Source organism: Entelurus aequoreus, linkage group LG14, assembly GCF_033978785.1.
Source record: "Entelurus aequoreus isolate RoL-2023_Sb linkage group LG14, RoL_Eaeq_v1.1, whole genome shotgun sequence".
Classification (NCBI taxonomy): Eukaryota; Metazoa; Chordata; class Actinopteri; order Syngnathiformes; family Syngnathidae; genus Entelurus; species Entelurus aequoreus.
Window position 1 is genome coordinate 34995240 of NC_084744.1, and position 19888 is coordinate 35015127.

Consider the following 19888-nt stretch of genomic DNA (forward strand, 5'->3'; position numbering starts at 1 on the left):
AAATAAGATAACTAAATTAAAAACATTTTCTTGAATAAAAAAGAAAGTAAAACAATATAAAAACAGTTACATAGAAACTAGTAATTAAAGAAAATGAGTAAAATTAACTGTTAAAGGTTAGTACTATTAGTGGAGCAGCACCACGCACAATCATGTGTGCTTACGGACTGTATCCCTTGCAGACTGTATTGATATATATTGATACATCATGTAGGAACCAGAATATTGATAACAGAAAGAAATGGGGGGAGGGAGGTTTTTTGGGTTGGTGCACTAATTGTAAGTGTATCTTGTGTTTTTTATGTTGATTTAGTAAAAAAAAACAAAAACAAAAACAAAAAAAACCCGATACAGATAATAAAAAAGCCGATACCGATAATTTCCGATATTACATTTTAAAGCATTTATCGTCCGATAATATCTGCCTGCCCTAATAAACACACATACATATATAAGTATATATACATGTACATATATACTGTAAGTATATACATATATAAGTATATATATATATACAGTGGGGCAAAAAAGTATTTAGTCAGCCACCCATTGACAATCAATGGGTGGCTGACTAAATACTTTTTTGCCCCACTGTATATAAGCACACACACGCACACACACACACACACGAACACACACACAGAAAGGGTATGAATAAGAATAGTGATTGGGATGTGGATGAAAGTGTGTGTGCAGCTACTATTTCACTGCATTTATCTTTGATATATTTATAAACATTTATATTGTCTTTTAAAAGTCTTAAAAAAGACTGTTATTATACATTATTATGATCATGTCAGTCTTTTCCCATGCCATGATGCCTTTATCATTGAGATGTGTGTGACATGCCAGGGGCCAAGAGGGGCTACATGTGGCCCCCCGCACCACACTTTTGCCTCGATGCTAGTATTAGCTGGTGGACGTGATGTTAACTATGGAAGCAAGCACACTTGTTGGCCAAGACAATGACAGAGAGGAGTGTTATTGCAGCTGGAACCAGAAGGCAAGAGTGGGAGAATGACTGGTGTCGGACAGGAAGTGAAAGTACCTGAGATGCGTGACATTTTGTTGGAGAAGTAACACTGCTCGAGATCTTCAAAATGTGCCGTCAACCTTTTCCTGCGTGATGCTAGAGTGCTGTTGTACCACGTCTGTCTCTTGCCCTGCATGACACACGCCACATGACTTTACATATACACATACATGTATACATACATACATACATGCTGCATGATTTACCTGTGTTGTTGCACCAAATCCTGGAGGCGGGTTATAGTCCGGTGACTCAATGATGCTACAGTATAGGAACATATACTATTTTCACATCATGTATATCATTCATACATGTACAAATACACAACATTTCAAGCAAACTTGGTTGACTGAGGCCACACACTGAAGAATGAAGTCATGCGGGGGACATTTGCTTCATTCTACATTTCAAAACCAATCAAATATGTACATTTCTCTAACATTTAGGGCTCCCTTCCAGTTTGGTCCTGGGGACCCGGAAAGTCATACAAATGTTAAAAATATGTCATAATATTGTATATATTTAATTATAACTTCAGGGGCCGTACTTATCAAGCTTCTTAGAGTGCCATTTTACACTTAAGTCCTGAGAATTTGCGAAATGTAGTCCTACTCTCAAACTTAAGAATAAAAGCTTTTTATCAACGTTCTTAAGTCTAAGAATCACTCCTACTCCACGATATTTAAGAGACCTTCAGAGGTGTCTTAAGTGGTTAGGAGTTGCCAGCAGGGGATGGCACTGAGGCGAGAGAGACGTGCGCCAACGTTCAGGGAACGGAACAATGTTTTTTTTTTTTTTTATGACGAGCAGCTGATCAAACGGTATCGTTTAGACAGAGCGGATATTATTTTTGTCACAGATTTAATACTTTTCGATTCCTTGTTGATTTCTGCATGTGGCTGCAGTGGGCTAGTATATATAGAGCCACCCACACCAGTTTCAAATTAGTTGCCTAATTAATGAATTGGAAAGAAAATGTTATGACAGTAGCGTATGTGTGTGGCCGTGAGGTGAGTGACGTCAGTGAGTGTGTGGGCGAGAGAAGAGAGGGAGCAGTAGCGTGAGTGCCGGCGGGGACTAGTTTGTTTTGTATTATTTTGTAGTTTGTCAAAATATACACTCCCATTGCCCACTTCAATATTTCCAAGATATTTCTTTATTCTTAGACAAGGGATTCCCTTCCGTGATTGGTCATTTCTGTGGACACAGAAATGACGTCACCTAAAATTGCGTTTACGGCACATAGTAATGTCGTAATTCAGCTCTGAGTGTGACACTTAAGATTCAGTCCTACACTTCGCTGAAAGTGTGAGTAAGACGCTTGATAACTAACTTTTAAGTGCAGCTTTCAGCGAATAATTTATTTACTCTTAAGTCAACTCTTAGCAGACTTCTTAGGAGTAATTCTAAGAAGGTTGATAAGTACGGCCCCAGATCTTTCTGTTGATTTGAAGTTGTATTCCATTTTCTTGATGTTTGAAGAACATTTTTTTTTATTGACAAAAACACAAATACTTTCCCCTAAATAAATTCAAGGTGGAATATTTGATTGGAGCATTAAATATGTCAAACATAACATAACAAATTAGATTTTTATTCTTTTTTATTTTTTTCAGCAATGACAGTTTGATCATTTTGCAATGCAGTCTGTTAAAAATGATGGAAAGCGCCACTCTGACGCTGTGGTCAAAGTTGGAATTGCCACAAAACACTTTTGAAGCTATTTAACACACTGCTGCCGTCTCATGGCTAAAGTGGATAGTGCACCCCCAATGTGTCATGTTTCATGTGTCAGGTGAAGCCCGACAAATGGGGCCCTAAGAAACCTCTCCCTGCTCTATATAGTATTGGGTTTGAAAAGGAAAATATCAAAAAGGCCCCCCCGCATCATTTCATTTTTCAGTGTGCGGCCCTCAGTGGAAAAAGTTTGGACAGACCTGATTTTATATACATACATACTTACAGTACATAAATATACACACATATATACATGCATAGATATAGATATATATACACACAAATATATACTGTATATACATACACATATATATATAGACACATATATATATATATATATTAGGGCTGTAACAACTAATCGATTAAATCGATTAAAAAAATAGTTGCCGATTAATTTTTTTATATATAAACCTTTATTTATAAACTGCAACATGTACAAACAGCTGAGAAACAATAATCAAAATAAGTATGGTGCCAGTATGCTGTTTTTTTTCAATAAAATACTAGAAAGGATAGAAATGTAGTTTATCTATTTTATCCGATTATTAATCGATTAATCGAAGTAATAATCGACAGATTAATTGATTATCAAATTAATCGTTAGTTGCAACCCTAATGTGTATATATATATATACACATACATGTACATATATATGTATGTATATAGATACATACACACACACATATATATATATATATATATATATATAAAATGGTATAAATATGAGATATTGTGGTTATGGATATTCTACATAGTAGTGCATGATATGATGTATGTAGTGTACCTGCGTGAAGGTGAGGGAGCTTCCACATTGGGCACAGTACACTCTGCCTCCATCTTTGGAGAGTACAGCCCGCTCATTTCCTTGGAAGATACACATATACATCAAATATTACTGCATACATATACATAAAATATTACTGCATACATATACATAAAATATTACTGCATACATATACATCAAATATTACTGCATACATATACATCAAATAATACTGCATACATATACATCAAATATTACTGCATACATATACATCAAGTATTACTGCATACATATACATCAAATAATACTGCATACATATACATCAAATATTACTGCATACATATACATCAAATATTACTATCAGATGGGAAGTGATTAAAAACCTCTCAATTACAGCAAATGTTTTTCATCAACATTTAATAATAAAAGCATCTTCTTTATTAATGATATTCATTAGATGTATTACATGGTGGACACACATCATTTACCACAAGCCTTTACTCTGTCAAAGTATTCAACATGGAGGGACTTTGTGTTTGTTTCTTTCTGTTAGTTGGCTATGAAGACTTCCACTTGTGTGACAATGTGGTAGTGAGCAGTACACTGAGTACTAGTTAACAACACAGTGATTTAGTTGTGTGACAATGTGGTAGTGAGCAGTAGACATGACAATACATTTAACTAGTAGTATCTACATGTCTGAGTACTAGTTAACAACACAGTGATTTAGTTGTGTGACAATGTGGTAGTGAGCAGTAGACATGACAATACATTTAACTAGTACTATCTACATGTCTGAGTACTAGTTAACAACAGTGATTTAGTTGTGTGACAATGTGGTAGTGAGCAGTACACATCACAATACATTTAACTAGTAGTATCTACATGTCTGAGTACTAGTTAACAACACAGTGATTTAGTTGTGTGACAATGTGGTAGTGAGCAGTAGACATGACAATACATTTAACTAGTACTATCTATATGTCTGAGTACTAGTTAACAACAGTGATTTAGTTGTGTGACAATGTGGTAGTGAGCAGTACACATGACAATACATTTAACTAGTAGTATCTACATGTCTGAGTACTGGTTAACAACAAAGTGATTTAGTTGTGTGACAATGTGGTAGTGAGCAGTAGACATGACAATACATTTAACTAGTACTATGTACATGTCTGAGTACTAGTTAACAACACAGTGATTTAGTTGTGTGACAATGTGGTAGTGAGCAGTAGACATGACAATACATTTAACTAGTACTATCTACATGTCTGAGTACTGGTTAACAACAAAGTGATTTAGTTGGGTGACAATGTGGTAGTGAGCAGTACACATCACAATACATTTAACTAGTAGTATCTACATGTCTGAGTACTAGTTAACAACAGTGATTTAGTTGTGTGACAATGTGGTAGTGAGCAGTAGACATGACAATACATTTAACTAGTAGTATCTACATGTCTGAGTACTGGTTAACAACACAGTGATTTAGTTGTGTGACAATGTGGTAGTGAGCAGTAGACATGACAATACATTTAACTAGTACTATCTACATGTCTGAGTACTGGTTAACAACAAAGTGATTTAGTTGTTTGACAATGTGGTAGTGAGCAGTAGACATGACAATACATTTAACTAGTACTATGTACATGTCTGAGTACTAGTTAACAACACAGTGATTTAGTTGTTTGACAATGTGGTAGTGAGCAGTAGACATGACAATACATTTAACTAGTACTATGTACATGTCTGAGTACTAGTTAACAACACAGTGATTTAGTTGTGTGACAATGTGGTAGTGAGCAGTAGACATGACAATACATTTAACTAGTAGTATCTACATGTCTGAGTACTAGTTAACAACAGTGATTTAGTTGTGTGACAATGTGGTAGTGAGCAGTACACATGACAATACATTTAACTAGTACTATCTACATGTCTGAGTACTGGTTAACAACAAAGTGATTTAGTTGTGTGACAATGTGGTAGTGAGCAGTACACATCACAGTACATTTAACTAGTAGTATCTACATGTCTGAGTACTAGTTAACAACAAAGTGATTTAGTTGTGTGACAATGTGGTAGTGAGCAGTACACATGACAATACATTTAACTAGTAGTATCTACATGTCTGAGTACTGGTTAACAACACAGTGATTTAGTTGTGTGACAATGTGGTAGTGAGCAGTAGACATGACAATACATTTAACTAGTACTATCTACATGTCTGAGTACTAGTTAACAACACAGTGATTTAGTTGTGTGACAATGTGGTAGTGAGCAGTAGACATGACAATACATTTAACAAGTACTATCTACATGTCTGAGTACTAGTTAACAACAAAGTGATTTAGTTGTTTGACAATGTGGTAGTGAGCAGTACACATGACAATACATTTAACTAGTAGTATCTACATGTCTGAGTACTAGTTAACAACAGTGATTTAGTTGTGTGACAATGTGGTAGTGAGCAGTAGACATGACAATACATTTAACTAGTACTATCTACATGTCTGAGTACTAATTAACAACACAGTGATTTAGTTGTGTGACAATGTGATAGTGAGCAGTAGACATGACAATACATTTAACTAGTACTATCTACATGTCTGAGTACTTATTAACAACACAGTGATTTAGTTGTGTGACAATGTGGTAGTGAGCAGTACACATGACAATACATTTAACTAGTAGTATCTACATGTCTGAGTACTGGTTAACAACACAGTGATTTAGTTGTTTGACAATGTGGTAGTGAGCAGTACACATGGCAATACATTTAACTAGTACTATCTACATGTCTGAGTACTAATTAACAACACAGTGATTTAGTTGTGTGACAATGTGGTAGTGAGCAGTAGACATGGCAATACATTTAACTAGTACTATCTACATGTCTGAGTACTAATTAACAACACAGTGATTTAGTTGTGTGACAATGTGGTAGTGAGCAGTACACATGGCAATACATTTAACTAGTAGTATCTACATGTCTGAGTACTAGTTAACAACACAGTGATTTAGTTGTGTGACAATGTGGTAGTGAGCAGTAGACATGACAATACATTTAACTAGTACTATCTACATGTCTGAGTACTACCTAACAACACAGTGATTTAGTTGTGTGACAATGTGGTAGTGAGCAGTACACATGACAATACATTTAACTAGTACTATGTACATGTCTGAGTACTAGTTAACAACACAGTGATTTAGTTGTGTGACAATGTGGTAGTGAGCAGTAGACATGACAATACATTTAACTAGTACTATTTACATGTCTGAGTACTAGTTAACAACACAGTGATTTAGTTGTGTGACAATGTGGTAGTGAGCAGTAGACATGACAATACATTTAACTAGTAGTATCTACATGTCTGAGTACTAGTTAACAACACAGTTATTTAGTTGTGTGACAATGTGGTAGTGAGCAGTAGACATGACAATACATTTAACTAGTAGTATCTACATGTCTGAGTACTGGTTAACAACAGTGATTTAGTTGTGTGACAATGTGGTAGTGAGCAGTAGACATGACAATACATTTAACTAGTACTATGTACATGTCTGAGTACTAGTTAACAACACAGTGATTTAGTTGTGTGACAATGTGGTAGTGAGCAGTAGACATGACAATACATTTAACTAGTACTATCTACATGTCTGAGTACTAGTTAACAACACAGTGATTTAGTTGTGTGACAATGTGGTAGTGAGCAGTAGACATGACAATACATTTAACTAGTAGTATCTACATGTCTGAGTACTAGTTAACAACACAGTGATTTAGTTGTGTGACAATGTGGTAGTGAGCAGTAGACATGACAATACATTTAACTAGTAGTATCTACATGTCTGAGTACTAGTTAACAACACAGTGATTTAGTTGTGTGACAATGTGGTAGTGAGCAGTAGACATGACAATACATTTAACTAGTACTATCTACATGTCTGAGTACTAGTTAACAACAGTGATTTAGTTGTGTGACAATGTGGTAGTGAGCAGTAGACATGACAATACATTTACTCTACCAGTACTAGTAGTATGTACTAGTACTGGTAGACCTACTCAGTGGCCTAGTGGTTAGAGAGTCCGCCCTGAGATGGGTAGGTTGTGAGTTCAAACCCCGGCCGAGTCATACCAAAGACTATAAAAATGGGAGCCATTACCTCCCTGCTTGGCACTCAGCATCAAGGCTTGGAATTGGGGGTTAAATCACCAAAAATTATTCCCGGGCGCGGCACCCGCTGCTGCTCACTGCTCCCCTCACCTCCCAGGGGGCGATCAAGGGTGATGGGTCAAATGCAGAGAATAATTTTGCCACACCTCGTGTGTGTGTGTGACTATCATTGCTACTTGAACTTTTTTTTAATCTACATGTCTGATTAGCAAGACTCATCCCTCCTGCTCCATCTTCTTATTGTCTGGCAGAGCTAACATCTATGGAAGACACAAATAAATGAAGAATCATGTTACCTCAACACGCTTGATGTCCTCCTCAAGGAAGTTGAGCTCCTTCTGGAGCTGCTCCAGTTGCTGCCGACAAACCAAAGTGGCCTCATTTCTTACTCATTCAGAAGCAGGTAACATTTCATATTCATAAGTAGCAGTAATATTGTTTCATAATCATAAGCAGCAGTAATATGGTTTCATATTCATACCTCTCTTTTGTTCCTCCGGGCCTCGTTAAGAAACTCCATGAGGATCTGTCTCTGAGCGGCTTGTGACTCCTGCAGGACACAAAGATGGTGGATGACATCATCATTCTAAACACACTAACATGACATACTGTATATAAAACTTGGGACTCCTGCATGGTGGATGACATCATCATTCTAAACACACTAACAGGACATACTGTATATACAACTTGGGACTCCTGCATGGTGGATGACATCATCATTCTAAACACATTAACATGACATACTGTATATACAACTTGGGACTCCTGCATGGTGGATGACATCATCATTCTAAACACACTAACAGGACATACTGTATATACAACTTGGGACTCCTGCATGGTGGATGACATCATCATTCTAAACACACTAACATGACATACTGTATATACAACTTGGGACTCCTGCATGGTGGATGACATCATCATTCTAAACACATTAACATGACATACTGTATATACAACTTGGGACTCCTGCATGGTGGATGACATCATCATTCTAAACACACTAACAGGACATACTGTATATACAACTTGGGACTCCTGCATGGTGGATGACATCATCATTCTAAACACACTAACAGGACATACTGTGTATACAACTTGGGACTCCTGCATGGTGGATGACATCATCATTTTAAACACACTAACATGACATACTGTATATACAACTTGGGACTCCTGCATGGTGGATGACATCATCATTCTAAACACACTAACATGACATACTGTATATATAACTTGGGACTCCTGCATGGTGGATGACATCATCATTCTAAACACACTAACATGACATACTGTGTGTACAACTTGGGACTCCTGCATGGTGGATGACATCATCATTCTAAACACACTAACATGACATACTGTGTATACAACTTGGGACTCCTGCATGGTGGATGACATCATCATTCTAAACACACTAACATGACATACTGTATATACAACTTGGGACTCCTGCATGGTGGATGACATCATCATTCTAAACACACTAACATGACATACTGTATATACAACTTGGGACTCCTGCATGGTGGATGACATCATCATTCTAAACACACTAACATGACATACTGTATATACAACTTGGGACTCCTGCAGGACACAAAGATGGTGGATGACATCACAATATTGTGTGTGTGTACATGTGAATATTTACCAATAATGTTGTGTATTTGCTAATATTGTGTGTGTAAATGTGAATATTTACCAATAATGTTGTGTATTTTCTAATATTGTGTGTGTAAATGTGAATATTTACCAATAATGTGTGTGTATTTCCCAATATTGTGTGTATATGTGAGTATTTGCTAGTATTGTGTGTGTGTATATGTGAGTATTTACTAATATTGTGTGGGTGTATATGTGAGTATTTACTAATATTGTGTGTGCATGTGAATATTTACAATTATCATGTGTGTGTATACTTGAATTTCTGTTAATAGTGTGTGTATATGTGAGTATTTGCCAACAGTGTGTGTGTATATGTGAAAATGTACCAATAATGTGTGTGTGTTTGCTAATATTGTGTGTGTATATGTGAATATTTGCTAGTATTGTGTGTGTATATGTGAGTATTTGCTAGTATTGTGTGTGTATATGTGAGTATTTGCTAGTATTGTGTGTGTGTGTGTAGGGGTGTAACGGTACGTGTATTTGTATTGAACCGTACGAGGGTTTCGGTTTGATTCGGAGGTGTGCCGAACGAGTTTCCACACGAACATATTAAGTAGCTGCCTAAGCCAAAGTCTTAACAAGCTGCTCCGCTTTGTTCTGCCTGTCTCTGTCAGTCCTCTACACAACATCCGGCATTGTCACACCCACACAACCATCTGATTGGTTACACGCAGAGCGGTAACAGCCAATCAGCAGTGCGTATTCGGAGCGCATGGAGTCTCGCGTCGGCATGAGCAGGTAGGTGTTTAGCAGGTAATCATCAGGCAGCGGACTCTCCCCAAATGATAATAAACACCTCCCAGTCAACTACTAGTAACATCACTATGAGCCCGTTGACCTTCTAGAAATACAAACTGCAGCTCAACTCGCTCGCAGTCCTGGCTTGAGGTGAAGGCTAATTAGCTTTTAGCGTAACGTTAGCTCATTTTGCTCTGTGTGTGTGTGTTACGGACAGCAAAGCCCTGTCTGTCTGTTATTTCACTTGACCTTTTTCTGTGTTGATTGAGCTGTATTGAAGCAGCAAAAAAGGACATTATGTTAAAGGAAGAGTTTCTGTCTCTGATAGTTGATATAATAATGTAAGTGCATCATTAAGCCTACATGAACTCCATGGTGTTCAGGGATGAATAGTCTCTCCTATTGCTATTCTACTATTTTTTCAGCTATAGTTACATGAATCATTAGTAATGCAGCAGCCTAGTTTTGAATGGCAGGGTCCCTGCTATCACATGTTGATAATAATATAACATTTACATCATAAAAATCAACTACAGGCTTCCCAAATGCTGTAATAAATTAAGCAAGATGAGTTGACTTGAAACTGTTTAATGTTGCACTTTTTATATGTAGAAGAAAAGTTGTGTCATTACCGGTATATTTAATCTGAGCAACAACTTGAGGCAGTTTAATGTTGATTAACGTGGGCAGAATTATTATAGTGTTCCCAATGTTAAAAGGATGAAGCCATTGTTTACAAATTTGGTAAATAAATAACCAAAAAAATTATATTTTGTTGTTTTCTTACTGTACCGAAAATGAACCGAACCATGACCTCTAAACCGAGGTACGTACTGAACCAAAATTTTTGTGTACCATTACACCCCTGTGTGTGTGTATACGTGAGTATTTACTAATATTGTGTGTGCATGTGAATATTTACAATTATCGTGTGTGTATACTTGAATTTCTGTTAATAGTGTGTGTATACGTGAGTATTTGCCAACGGTGTGTGTGTATATGTGAAAATGTACCAATAATGTGTGTGTATTTGCTAACAGTGTGTGTGTATATGTGAATATTTGCTGAGGTGTGTGTATTAGCTGCTATTCTATCCTAATATGAACGTGTGTGAGGTGTGTGTATTAGCTGCTATTCTATCCTAATATGAATGTGTGTGAGGTGTGTGTATTAGCTGCTATTCTATCCTAATATGAATGTGTGTGTATTAGCTGCTATTCTATCCTAATATGAATGTGTGTATTAGCTGCTATTCTATCCTAATATGAATGTGTGTGTATTAGCTGCTATTCTATCCTAATATGAATGTGTGTGTATTAGCTGCTATTCTATCCTAATATGAATGTGTGTATTAGCTGCTATTCTATCCTAATATGAATGTGTGTATTAGCTGCTATTCTATCCTAATATGAACGTGTGTGAGGTGTGTGTATTAGCTGCTATTCTATCCTAATATGAATGTGTGTGAGGTGTGTGTATTAGCTGCTGTTCTATCCTAATATGAATGTGTGTGAGGTGTGTGTATTAGCTGCTATTCTATCCTAATATGAATGTGTGTGAGGTGTGTGTATTAGCTGCTATTCTATCCTAATATGAATGTGTGTGAGGTGTGTGTATTAGCTGCTATTCTATCCTAATATGAATGTGTGTGAGGTGTGTGTATTAGCTGCTATTCTATCCTAATATGAATGTGTGTGAGGTGTGTGTATTAGCTGCTATTCTATCCTAATATGAATGTGTGTATTAGCTGCTATTCTATCCTAATATGAATGTGTGTGAGGTGTGTGTATTAGCTGCTATTCTATCCTAATATGAATGTGTGTGAGGTGTGTGTATTAGCTGTTATTCTATCCTAATATGAATGTGTGTGAGGTGTGTGTATTAGCTGCTATTCTATCCTAATATGAATGTGTGTGAGGTGTGTGTATTAGCTGTTATTCTATCCTAATATGAATGTGTGTGAGGTGTGTGTATTAGCTGCTATTCTATCCTAATATGAATGTGTGTGAGGTGTGTGTATTAGCTGCTATTCTATCCTAATATGAATGTGTGTGAGGTGTGTGTATTAGCTGCTGTTATATCCTAATATGAATGTGTGTGAGGTGTGTGTATTAGCGGTTATTCTATCCTAATATGAATGTGTGTGAGGTGTGTGTATTAGCTGCTATTCTATCCTAATATGAATGTGTGTGAGGTGTGTGTATTAGCTGTTATTCTATCCTAATATGAATGTGTGTGAGGTGTGTGTATTAGCTGCTATTCTATCCTAATATGAATGTGTGTGAGGTGTGTGTATTAGCTGCTGTTATATCCTAATATGAATGTGTGTGAGGTGTGTGTATTAGCTGCTATTCTATCCTAATATGAATGTGTGTGAGGTGTGTGTATTAGCTGCTATTCTATCCTAATATGAATGTGTGTATTAGCTGCTATTCTATCCTAATATGAATGTGTGTGTATTAGCTGCTATTCTATCCTAATATGAATGTGTGTATTAGCTGCTATTCTATCATAATATGAATGTGTGTGTATTAGCTGCTATTCTATCCTAATATGAATGTGTGTGAGGTGTGTGTATTAGCTGCTATTCTATCCTAATATGAATGTGTGTGAGGTGTGTGTATTAGCTGCTATTCTATCCTAATATGAATGTGTGTGAGGTGTGTGTATTAGCTGCTATTCTATCCTAATATGAATGTGTGTGAGGTGTGTGTATTAGCTGCTATTCTATCCTAATATGAATGTGTGTGAGGTGTGTGTATTAGCTGCTATTCTATCCTAATATGAATGTGTGTGAGGTGTGTGTATTAGCTGCTGTTATATCCTAATATGAATGTGTGTGAGGTGTGTGTATTAGCTGTTATTCTATCCTAATATGAATGTGTGTGAGGTGTGTGTATTAGCTGCTATTCTATCCTAATATGAATGTGTGTGAGGTGTGTGTATTAGCTGTTATTCTATCCTAATATGAATGTGTGTGAGGTGTGTGTATTAGCTGCTATTCTATCCTAATATGAATGTGTGTGAGGTGTGTGTATTAGCTGCTATTCTATCCTAATATGAATGTGTGTGAGGTGTGTGTATTAGCTGCTGTTATATCCTAATATGAATGTGTGTGAGGTGTGTGTATTAGCTGCTATTCTATCCTAATATGAATGTGTGTGAGGTGTGTGTATTAGCTGCTATTCTATCCTAATATGAACGTGTGTGAGGTGTGTGTATTAGCTGCTATTCTATCCTAATATGAATGTGTGTGAGGTGTGTGTATTAGCTGCTATTCTATCCTAATATGAATGTGTGTGAGGTGTGTGTATTAGCTGCTATTCTATCCTAATATGAATGTGTGTGAGGTGTGTGTATTAGCTGCTGTTATATCCTAATATGAATGTGTGTGAGGTGTGTGTATTAGCTGCTATTCTATCCTAATATGAATGTGTGTGAGGTGTGTGTATTAGCTGCTATTCTATCCTAATATGAATGTGTGTGAGGTGTGTGTATTAGCTGCTATTCTATCCTAATATGAATGTGTGTGAGGTGTGTGTATTAGCTGCTATTCTATCCTAATATGAATGTGTGTATTAGCTGTTATTCTATCCTAATATGAACGTGTGTGAGGTGTGTGTATTAGCTGTTATTCTATCCTAATATGAATGTGTGTGAGGTGTGTGTATTAGCTGCTATTCTATCCTAATATGAATGAGTGTGAGGTGTGTGTATTAGCTGTTATTCTATCCTAATATGAATGTGTGTGAGGTGTGTGTATTAGCTGCTATTCTATCCTAATATGAATGTGTGTGAGGTGTGTGTATTAGCTGCTGTTATATCCTAATATGAATGTGTGTGAGGTGTGTGTATTAGCTGCTATTCTATCCTAATATGAATGTGTGTGAGGTGTGTGTATTAGCTGCTATTCTATCCTAATATGAATGTGTGTATTAGCTGCTATTCTATCCTAATATGAATGTGTGTGTATTAGTTGCTATTCTATCCTAATATGAATGTGTGTATTAGCTGCTATTCTATCCTAATATGAATGTGTGTGTATTAGCTGCTATTCTATCCTAATATGAACGTGTGTGAGGTGTGTGTATTAGCTGCTATTCTATCCTAATATGAACATGTGTGAGGTGTGTGTATTAGCTGCTATTCTATCCTAATATGAATGTGTGTATTAGCTGCTATTCTATCCTAATATGAATGTGTGTATTAGCTGCTATTCTATCCTAATATGAACGTGTGTGAGGTGTGTGTATTAGCTGCTGTTATATCCTAATATGAATGTGTGTGAGGTGTGTGTATTAGCTGCTATTCTATCCTAATATGAATGTGTGTGAGGTGTGTGTATTAGCTGCTATTCTATCCTAATATGAATGTGTGTATTAGCTGCTATTCTATCCTAATATGAATGTGTGTGTATTAGCTGCTATTCTATCCTAATATGAATGTGTGTATTAGCTGCTATTCTATCCTAATATGAACGTGTGTGAGGTGTGTGTATTAGCTGCTATTCTATCCTAATATGAACGTGTGTGAGGTGTGTGTATTAGCTGCTATTCTATCCTAATATGAACGTGTGTGAGGTGTGTGTATTAGCTGCTATTCTATCCTAATATGAATGTGTGTATTAGCTGCTATTCTATCCTAATATGAATGTGTGTATTAGCTGCTATTCTATCCTAATATGAACGTGTGTGAGGTGTGTGTATTAGCTGCTATTCTATCCTAATATGAACGTGTGTGAGGTGTGTGTATTAGCTGCTATTCTATCCTAATATGAACGTGTGTGAGGTGTGTGTATTAGCTGCTATTCTATCCTAATATGAATGTGTGTATTAGCTGCTATTCTATCCTAATATGAATGTGTGTATTAGCTGCTATTCTATCCTAATATGAACGTGTGTGAGGTGTGTGTATTAGCTGCTATTCTATCCTAATATGAACGTGTGTGAGGTGTGTGTATTAGCTGCTATTCTATCCTAATATGAACGTGTGTGAGGTGTGTGTATTAGCTGCTATTCTATCCTAATATGAATGTGTGTATTAGCTGCTATTCTATCCTAATAGGAACGTGTGAGGTGTGTGTATTAGCTGCTATTCTATCCTAATATGAACGTGTGTGAGGTGTGTGTATTAGCTGCTATTCTATCCTAATATGAATGTGTGTGAGGTGTGTGTATTAGCTGCTATTCTATCCTAATATGAATGTGTGTGAGGTGTGTGTATTAGCTGCTACTCTATCCTAATATGAATGTGTGTGAGGTGTGTGTATTAGCTGCTGTTATATCCTAATATGAATGTGTGTGAGGTGTGTGTATTAGCTGCTATTCTATCCTAATATGAATGTGTGTGAGGTGTGTGTATTAGCTGCTATTCTATCCTAATATGAATGTGTGTGAGGTGTGTGTATTAGCTGCTATTCTATCCTAATATGAATGTGTGTGAGGTGTGTGTATTAGCTGCTATTCTATCCTAATATGAATGTGTGTGAGGTGTGTGTATTAGCTGTTATTCTATCCTAATATGAACGTGTGTGAGGTGTGTGTATTAGCTGCTATTCTATCCTAATATGAATGTGTGTGTATTAGCTGCTATTCTATCCTAATATGAATGTGTGTGAGGTGTGTGTATTAGCTGCTATTCTATCCTAATATGAATGTGTGTGAGGTGTGTGTATTAGCTGCTATTCTATCCTAATATGAATGTGTGTGTATTAGCTGCTATTCTATCCTAATATGAATGTGTGTGTATTAGCTGCTATTCTATCCTAATATGAATGTGTGTGAGGTGTGTGTATTAGCTGCTATTCTATCCTAATATGAATGTGTGTGAGGTGTGTGTATTAGCTGCTGTTATATCCTAATATGAATGTGTGTGAGGTGTGTGTATTAGCTGCTATTCTATCCTAATATGAATGTGTGTGAGGTGTGTGTATTAGCTGCTATTCTATCCTAATATGAATGTGTGTGAGGTGTGTGTATTAGCTGCTATTCTATCCTAATATGAATGTGTGTGAGGTGTGTGTATTAGCTGCTATTCTATCCTAATATGAATGTGTGTGAGGTGTGTGTATTAGCTGCTATTCTATCCTAATATGAATGTGTGTGAGGTGTGTGTATTAGCTGTTATTCTATCCTAATATGAATGTGTGTGAGGTGTGTGTATTAGCTGCTATTCTATCCTAATATGAATGTGTGTGAGGTGTGTGTATTAGCTGCTATTCTATCCTAATATGAACGTGTGTGAGGTGTGTGTATTAGCTGTTATTCTATCCTAATATGAATGTGTGTGAGGTGTGTGTATTAGCTGCTATTCTATCCTAATATGAATGTGTGTGAGGTGTGTGTATTAGCTGCTATTCTATCCTAATATGAACGTGTGTGAGGTGTGTGTATTAGCTGCTATTCTATCCTAATATGAATGTGTGTGAGGTGTGTGTATTAGCTGCTATTCTATCCTAATATGAATGTGTGTGAGGTGTGTTTATTAGCTGCTATTCTATCCTAATATGAATGTGTGTGAGGTGTGTGTATTAGCTGCTACTCTATCCTAATATGAATGTGTGTGAGGTGTGTGTATTAGCTGCTGTTATATCCTAATATGAATGTGTGTGAGGTGTGTGTATTAGCTGCTATTCTATCCTAATATGAATGTGTGTGAGGTGTGTGTATTAGCTGCTATTCTATCCTAATATGAATGTGTGTGAGGTGTGTGTATTAGCTGCTATTCTATCCTAATATGAATGTGTGTGAGGTGTGTGTATTAGCTGCTATTCTATCCTAATATGAATGTGTGTGAGGTGTGTGTATTAGCTGTTATTCTATCCTAATATGAACGTGTGTGAGGTGTGTGTATTAGCTGCTATTCTATCCTAATATGAATGTGTGTGAGGTGTGTGTATTAGCTGCTATTCTATCCTAATATGAATGTGTGTGTATTAGCTGCTATTCTATCCTAATATGAATGTGTGTGTATTAGCTGCTATTCTATCCTAATATGAATGTGTGTGAGGTGTGTGTATTAGCTGCTATTCTATCCTAATATGAATGTGTGTGAGGTGTGTGTATTAGCTGCTATTCTATCCTAATATGAATGTGTGTGAGGTGTGTGTATTAGCTGCTATTCTATCCTAATATGAATGTGTGTGAGGTGTGTGTATTAGCTGCTATTCTATCCTAATATGAATGTGTGTGAGGTGTGTGTATTAGCTGTTATTCTATCCTAATATGAATGTGTGTGAGGTGTGTGTATTAGCTGCTATTCTATCCTAATATGAATGTGTGTGAGGTGTGTGTATTAGCTGCTATTCTATCCTAATATGAACGTGTGTGAGGTGTGTGTATTAGCTGTTATTCTATCCTAATATGAATGTGTGTGAGGTGTGTGTATTAGCTGCTATTCTATCCTAATATGAACGTGTGTGAGGTGTGTGTATTAGCTGCTATTCTATCCTAATATGAATGTGTGTGAGGTGTGTGTATTAGCTGTTATTCTATCCTAATATGAATGTGTGTGAGGTGTGTGTATTAGCTGCTATTCTATCCTAATATGAATGTGTGTGAGGTGTGTGTATTAGCTGCTATTCTATCCTAATATGAATGTGTGTGTATTAGCTGCTATTCTATCCTAATATGAATGTGTGTGTATTAGCTGCTATTCTATCCTAATATGAATGTGTGTGAGGTCCTTGCTTACCGCCTCAAGCTGCTTCTTCCTCTGAACCAGCAGCTCCAGCATGAGGTTGACATTGGCTAGGTCCAGGTTGTCCTGGTCTGGACTCAACACGTCCTGGAACACCTGCCACCTGGATCCGTTCTGCAGGGTGAGAGGCGGACTAGAGAGGTCCTGCAGATGTGGATGTGGTCTACTTACAGGATGGTCCAACTTCAGTCTCTTCTCTTCACATCGCTGCTTCTGTTTCAGGATCAGTTCGTTGACTGGGGAGGAGGAAGAGGGAGACCACAGTACCAGGTCAAAGTCCGTGTGTGTCACATAAAACATGATTCTGAGTAATACACAAAAATAGACTCATTTCTGTAAACAAAATATTAATAAATATTGAAAATCTTAAAGTGCATTTTTCCCCGATCACAGCATTCTCACTCCTTCATCTGTGTTGATGGGCTCATATTGCCCATCCATTTTAAGGATGAAATATTACCACACCACTTTAGATCAATGCAAATATTATATCTAAAATACATCCTGTAATAACTTTAAACTACATTTTATATCTAAAATACATCCTGAAAGAACTTTGGATCAAACTAAATACATTCTGAAAGAACTTTAGATAAAAGAAAATATATATAAAATAAATCCTGAAAGAACTTTAGATCAAAGTAAATATCATATTTAAAATATATCCTGAAAGAACTTAAGATAAATCTAAATATTATATCTAAAATACATCCTCAAATAACTTTAGATCAAACTAAATTTATATTTAAAATACATCCTGAAAGACCTTTAGATAAAACTAAATATTATATCTAAAATATATCCTGAAAGACCTTTAGATAAAACTAAATATTATATTTAAACTACATCCTGAATGAACTTTAGAAAAAACTAAATATATCTAAAATACATCCTGAAAGAACTTTGGATAAAACAAAATATTATATTTAAAACACACCTCGAAACAACTTTAGATCAAACCTAATTACATATTTAAAATACATCCTGAAAGAACTTTAGATAAAACTCAACTTTATATTTAATACATTCTGAAAATAACTTTAGATCAAACAAAATATTATATTTAAAATACATCCTGATAGAACTTTAGATACAACAAAATATTATATTTAAAATACATATTGAGAGAACTTTAGATAAAACTGAATATTATATTTCAAATACATCCTAAAATAACTTTAGATAAAACAAAATATAGTATTGAAAATACATCCTGAAAGAACTTTAAATAAAACAAAGTATTGTATATAAAATACACCGTGAAAGAACTTTAGGTAAGTGTTATTAAGTTTTGTGTAAATAAATGACATAAAACATTTCAAAAGTGACATTGTGTACAAATATTGGCCTCTTTTATTCACATCATTTTAATTGCACCATCACTTGTGTTTAATCAGGACTCATGCAATTTTAAGCTGTGATGAAACAAATCAATAATACTAATAATAAGACAGAATGTGTATTTAAATACATGTATATGATGATGTCATCTGGACACACACATAGATTTATACTAATAATAAGACAGAATGTGTATTTAAATACATGTATATGATGATGTCATCTGAACACACACATAGATTTATACTAATAATAACACAGAATGGGTATTTAAATACATGTATATGATGATGTCATCTGGACACACACATATTTATACTAATAATAAGACAGAATGTGTATTTAAATACATGTATATGATGATGTCATCTGGACACACACAGATTTATACTAATAATAAGACAGAATGTGTATTTAAATACATGTATATGATGATGTCATCTGAACACACACATAGATTTATACTAATAATAAGACAGAATGTGTATTTAAATACAGGTATATGATGATGTCATCTGGACACACACAGATTTATACTAATAATAAGACAGAATGTGTATTTAAATACATGTATATGATGATGTCATCTGAACACACACATAGATTTATACTAATAATAACACAGAATGGGTATTTAAATACATGTATATGATGATGTCATCTGGACACACATAGATTTATACTAATAATAACACAGAATGTGTATTTAAATACATGTA

General features: G+C 35.7%; 1 protein-coding gene across 3 annotated transcripts in view; it reads right to left on the bottom strand.

Moving 5' to 3' along the window:
* Nucleotides 1-19888, bottom strand: part of LOC133665350 (E3 ubiquitin-protein ligase COP1) — a 50790-nt gene that overhangs the window by 26183 nt on the left and 4719 nt on the right. For 2 of the 3 annotated variants that reach the window (XM_062070628.1, XM_062070629.1), the window contains exons 4-10: nt 18000-18064; nt 17823-17942; nt 8197-8265; nt 8012-8071; nt 3556-3635; nt 1240-1294; nt 1049-1163 (exon numbers count right to left, since the gene is read on the bottom strand). In XM_062070628.1, the coding sequence (XP_061926612.1) occupies nt 1049-1163; nt 1240-1294; nt 3556-3635; nt 8012-8071; nt 8197-8265; nt 17823-17942; nt 18000-18064 (564 nt within the window). Of the gene's footprint in view, nt 1-1048; nt 1164-1239; nt 1295-3555; nt 3636-8011; nt 8072-8196; nt 8266-17822; nt 18065-19888 lie in introns of all 3 variants that reach the window. The other variant, XM_062070627.1, reaches the window with a different exon arrangement.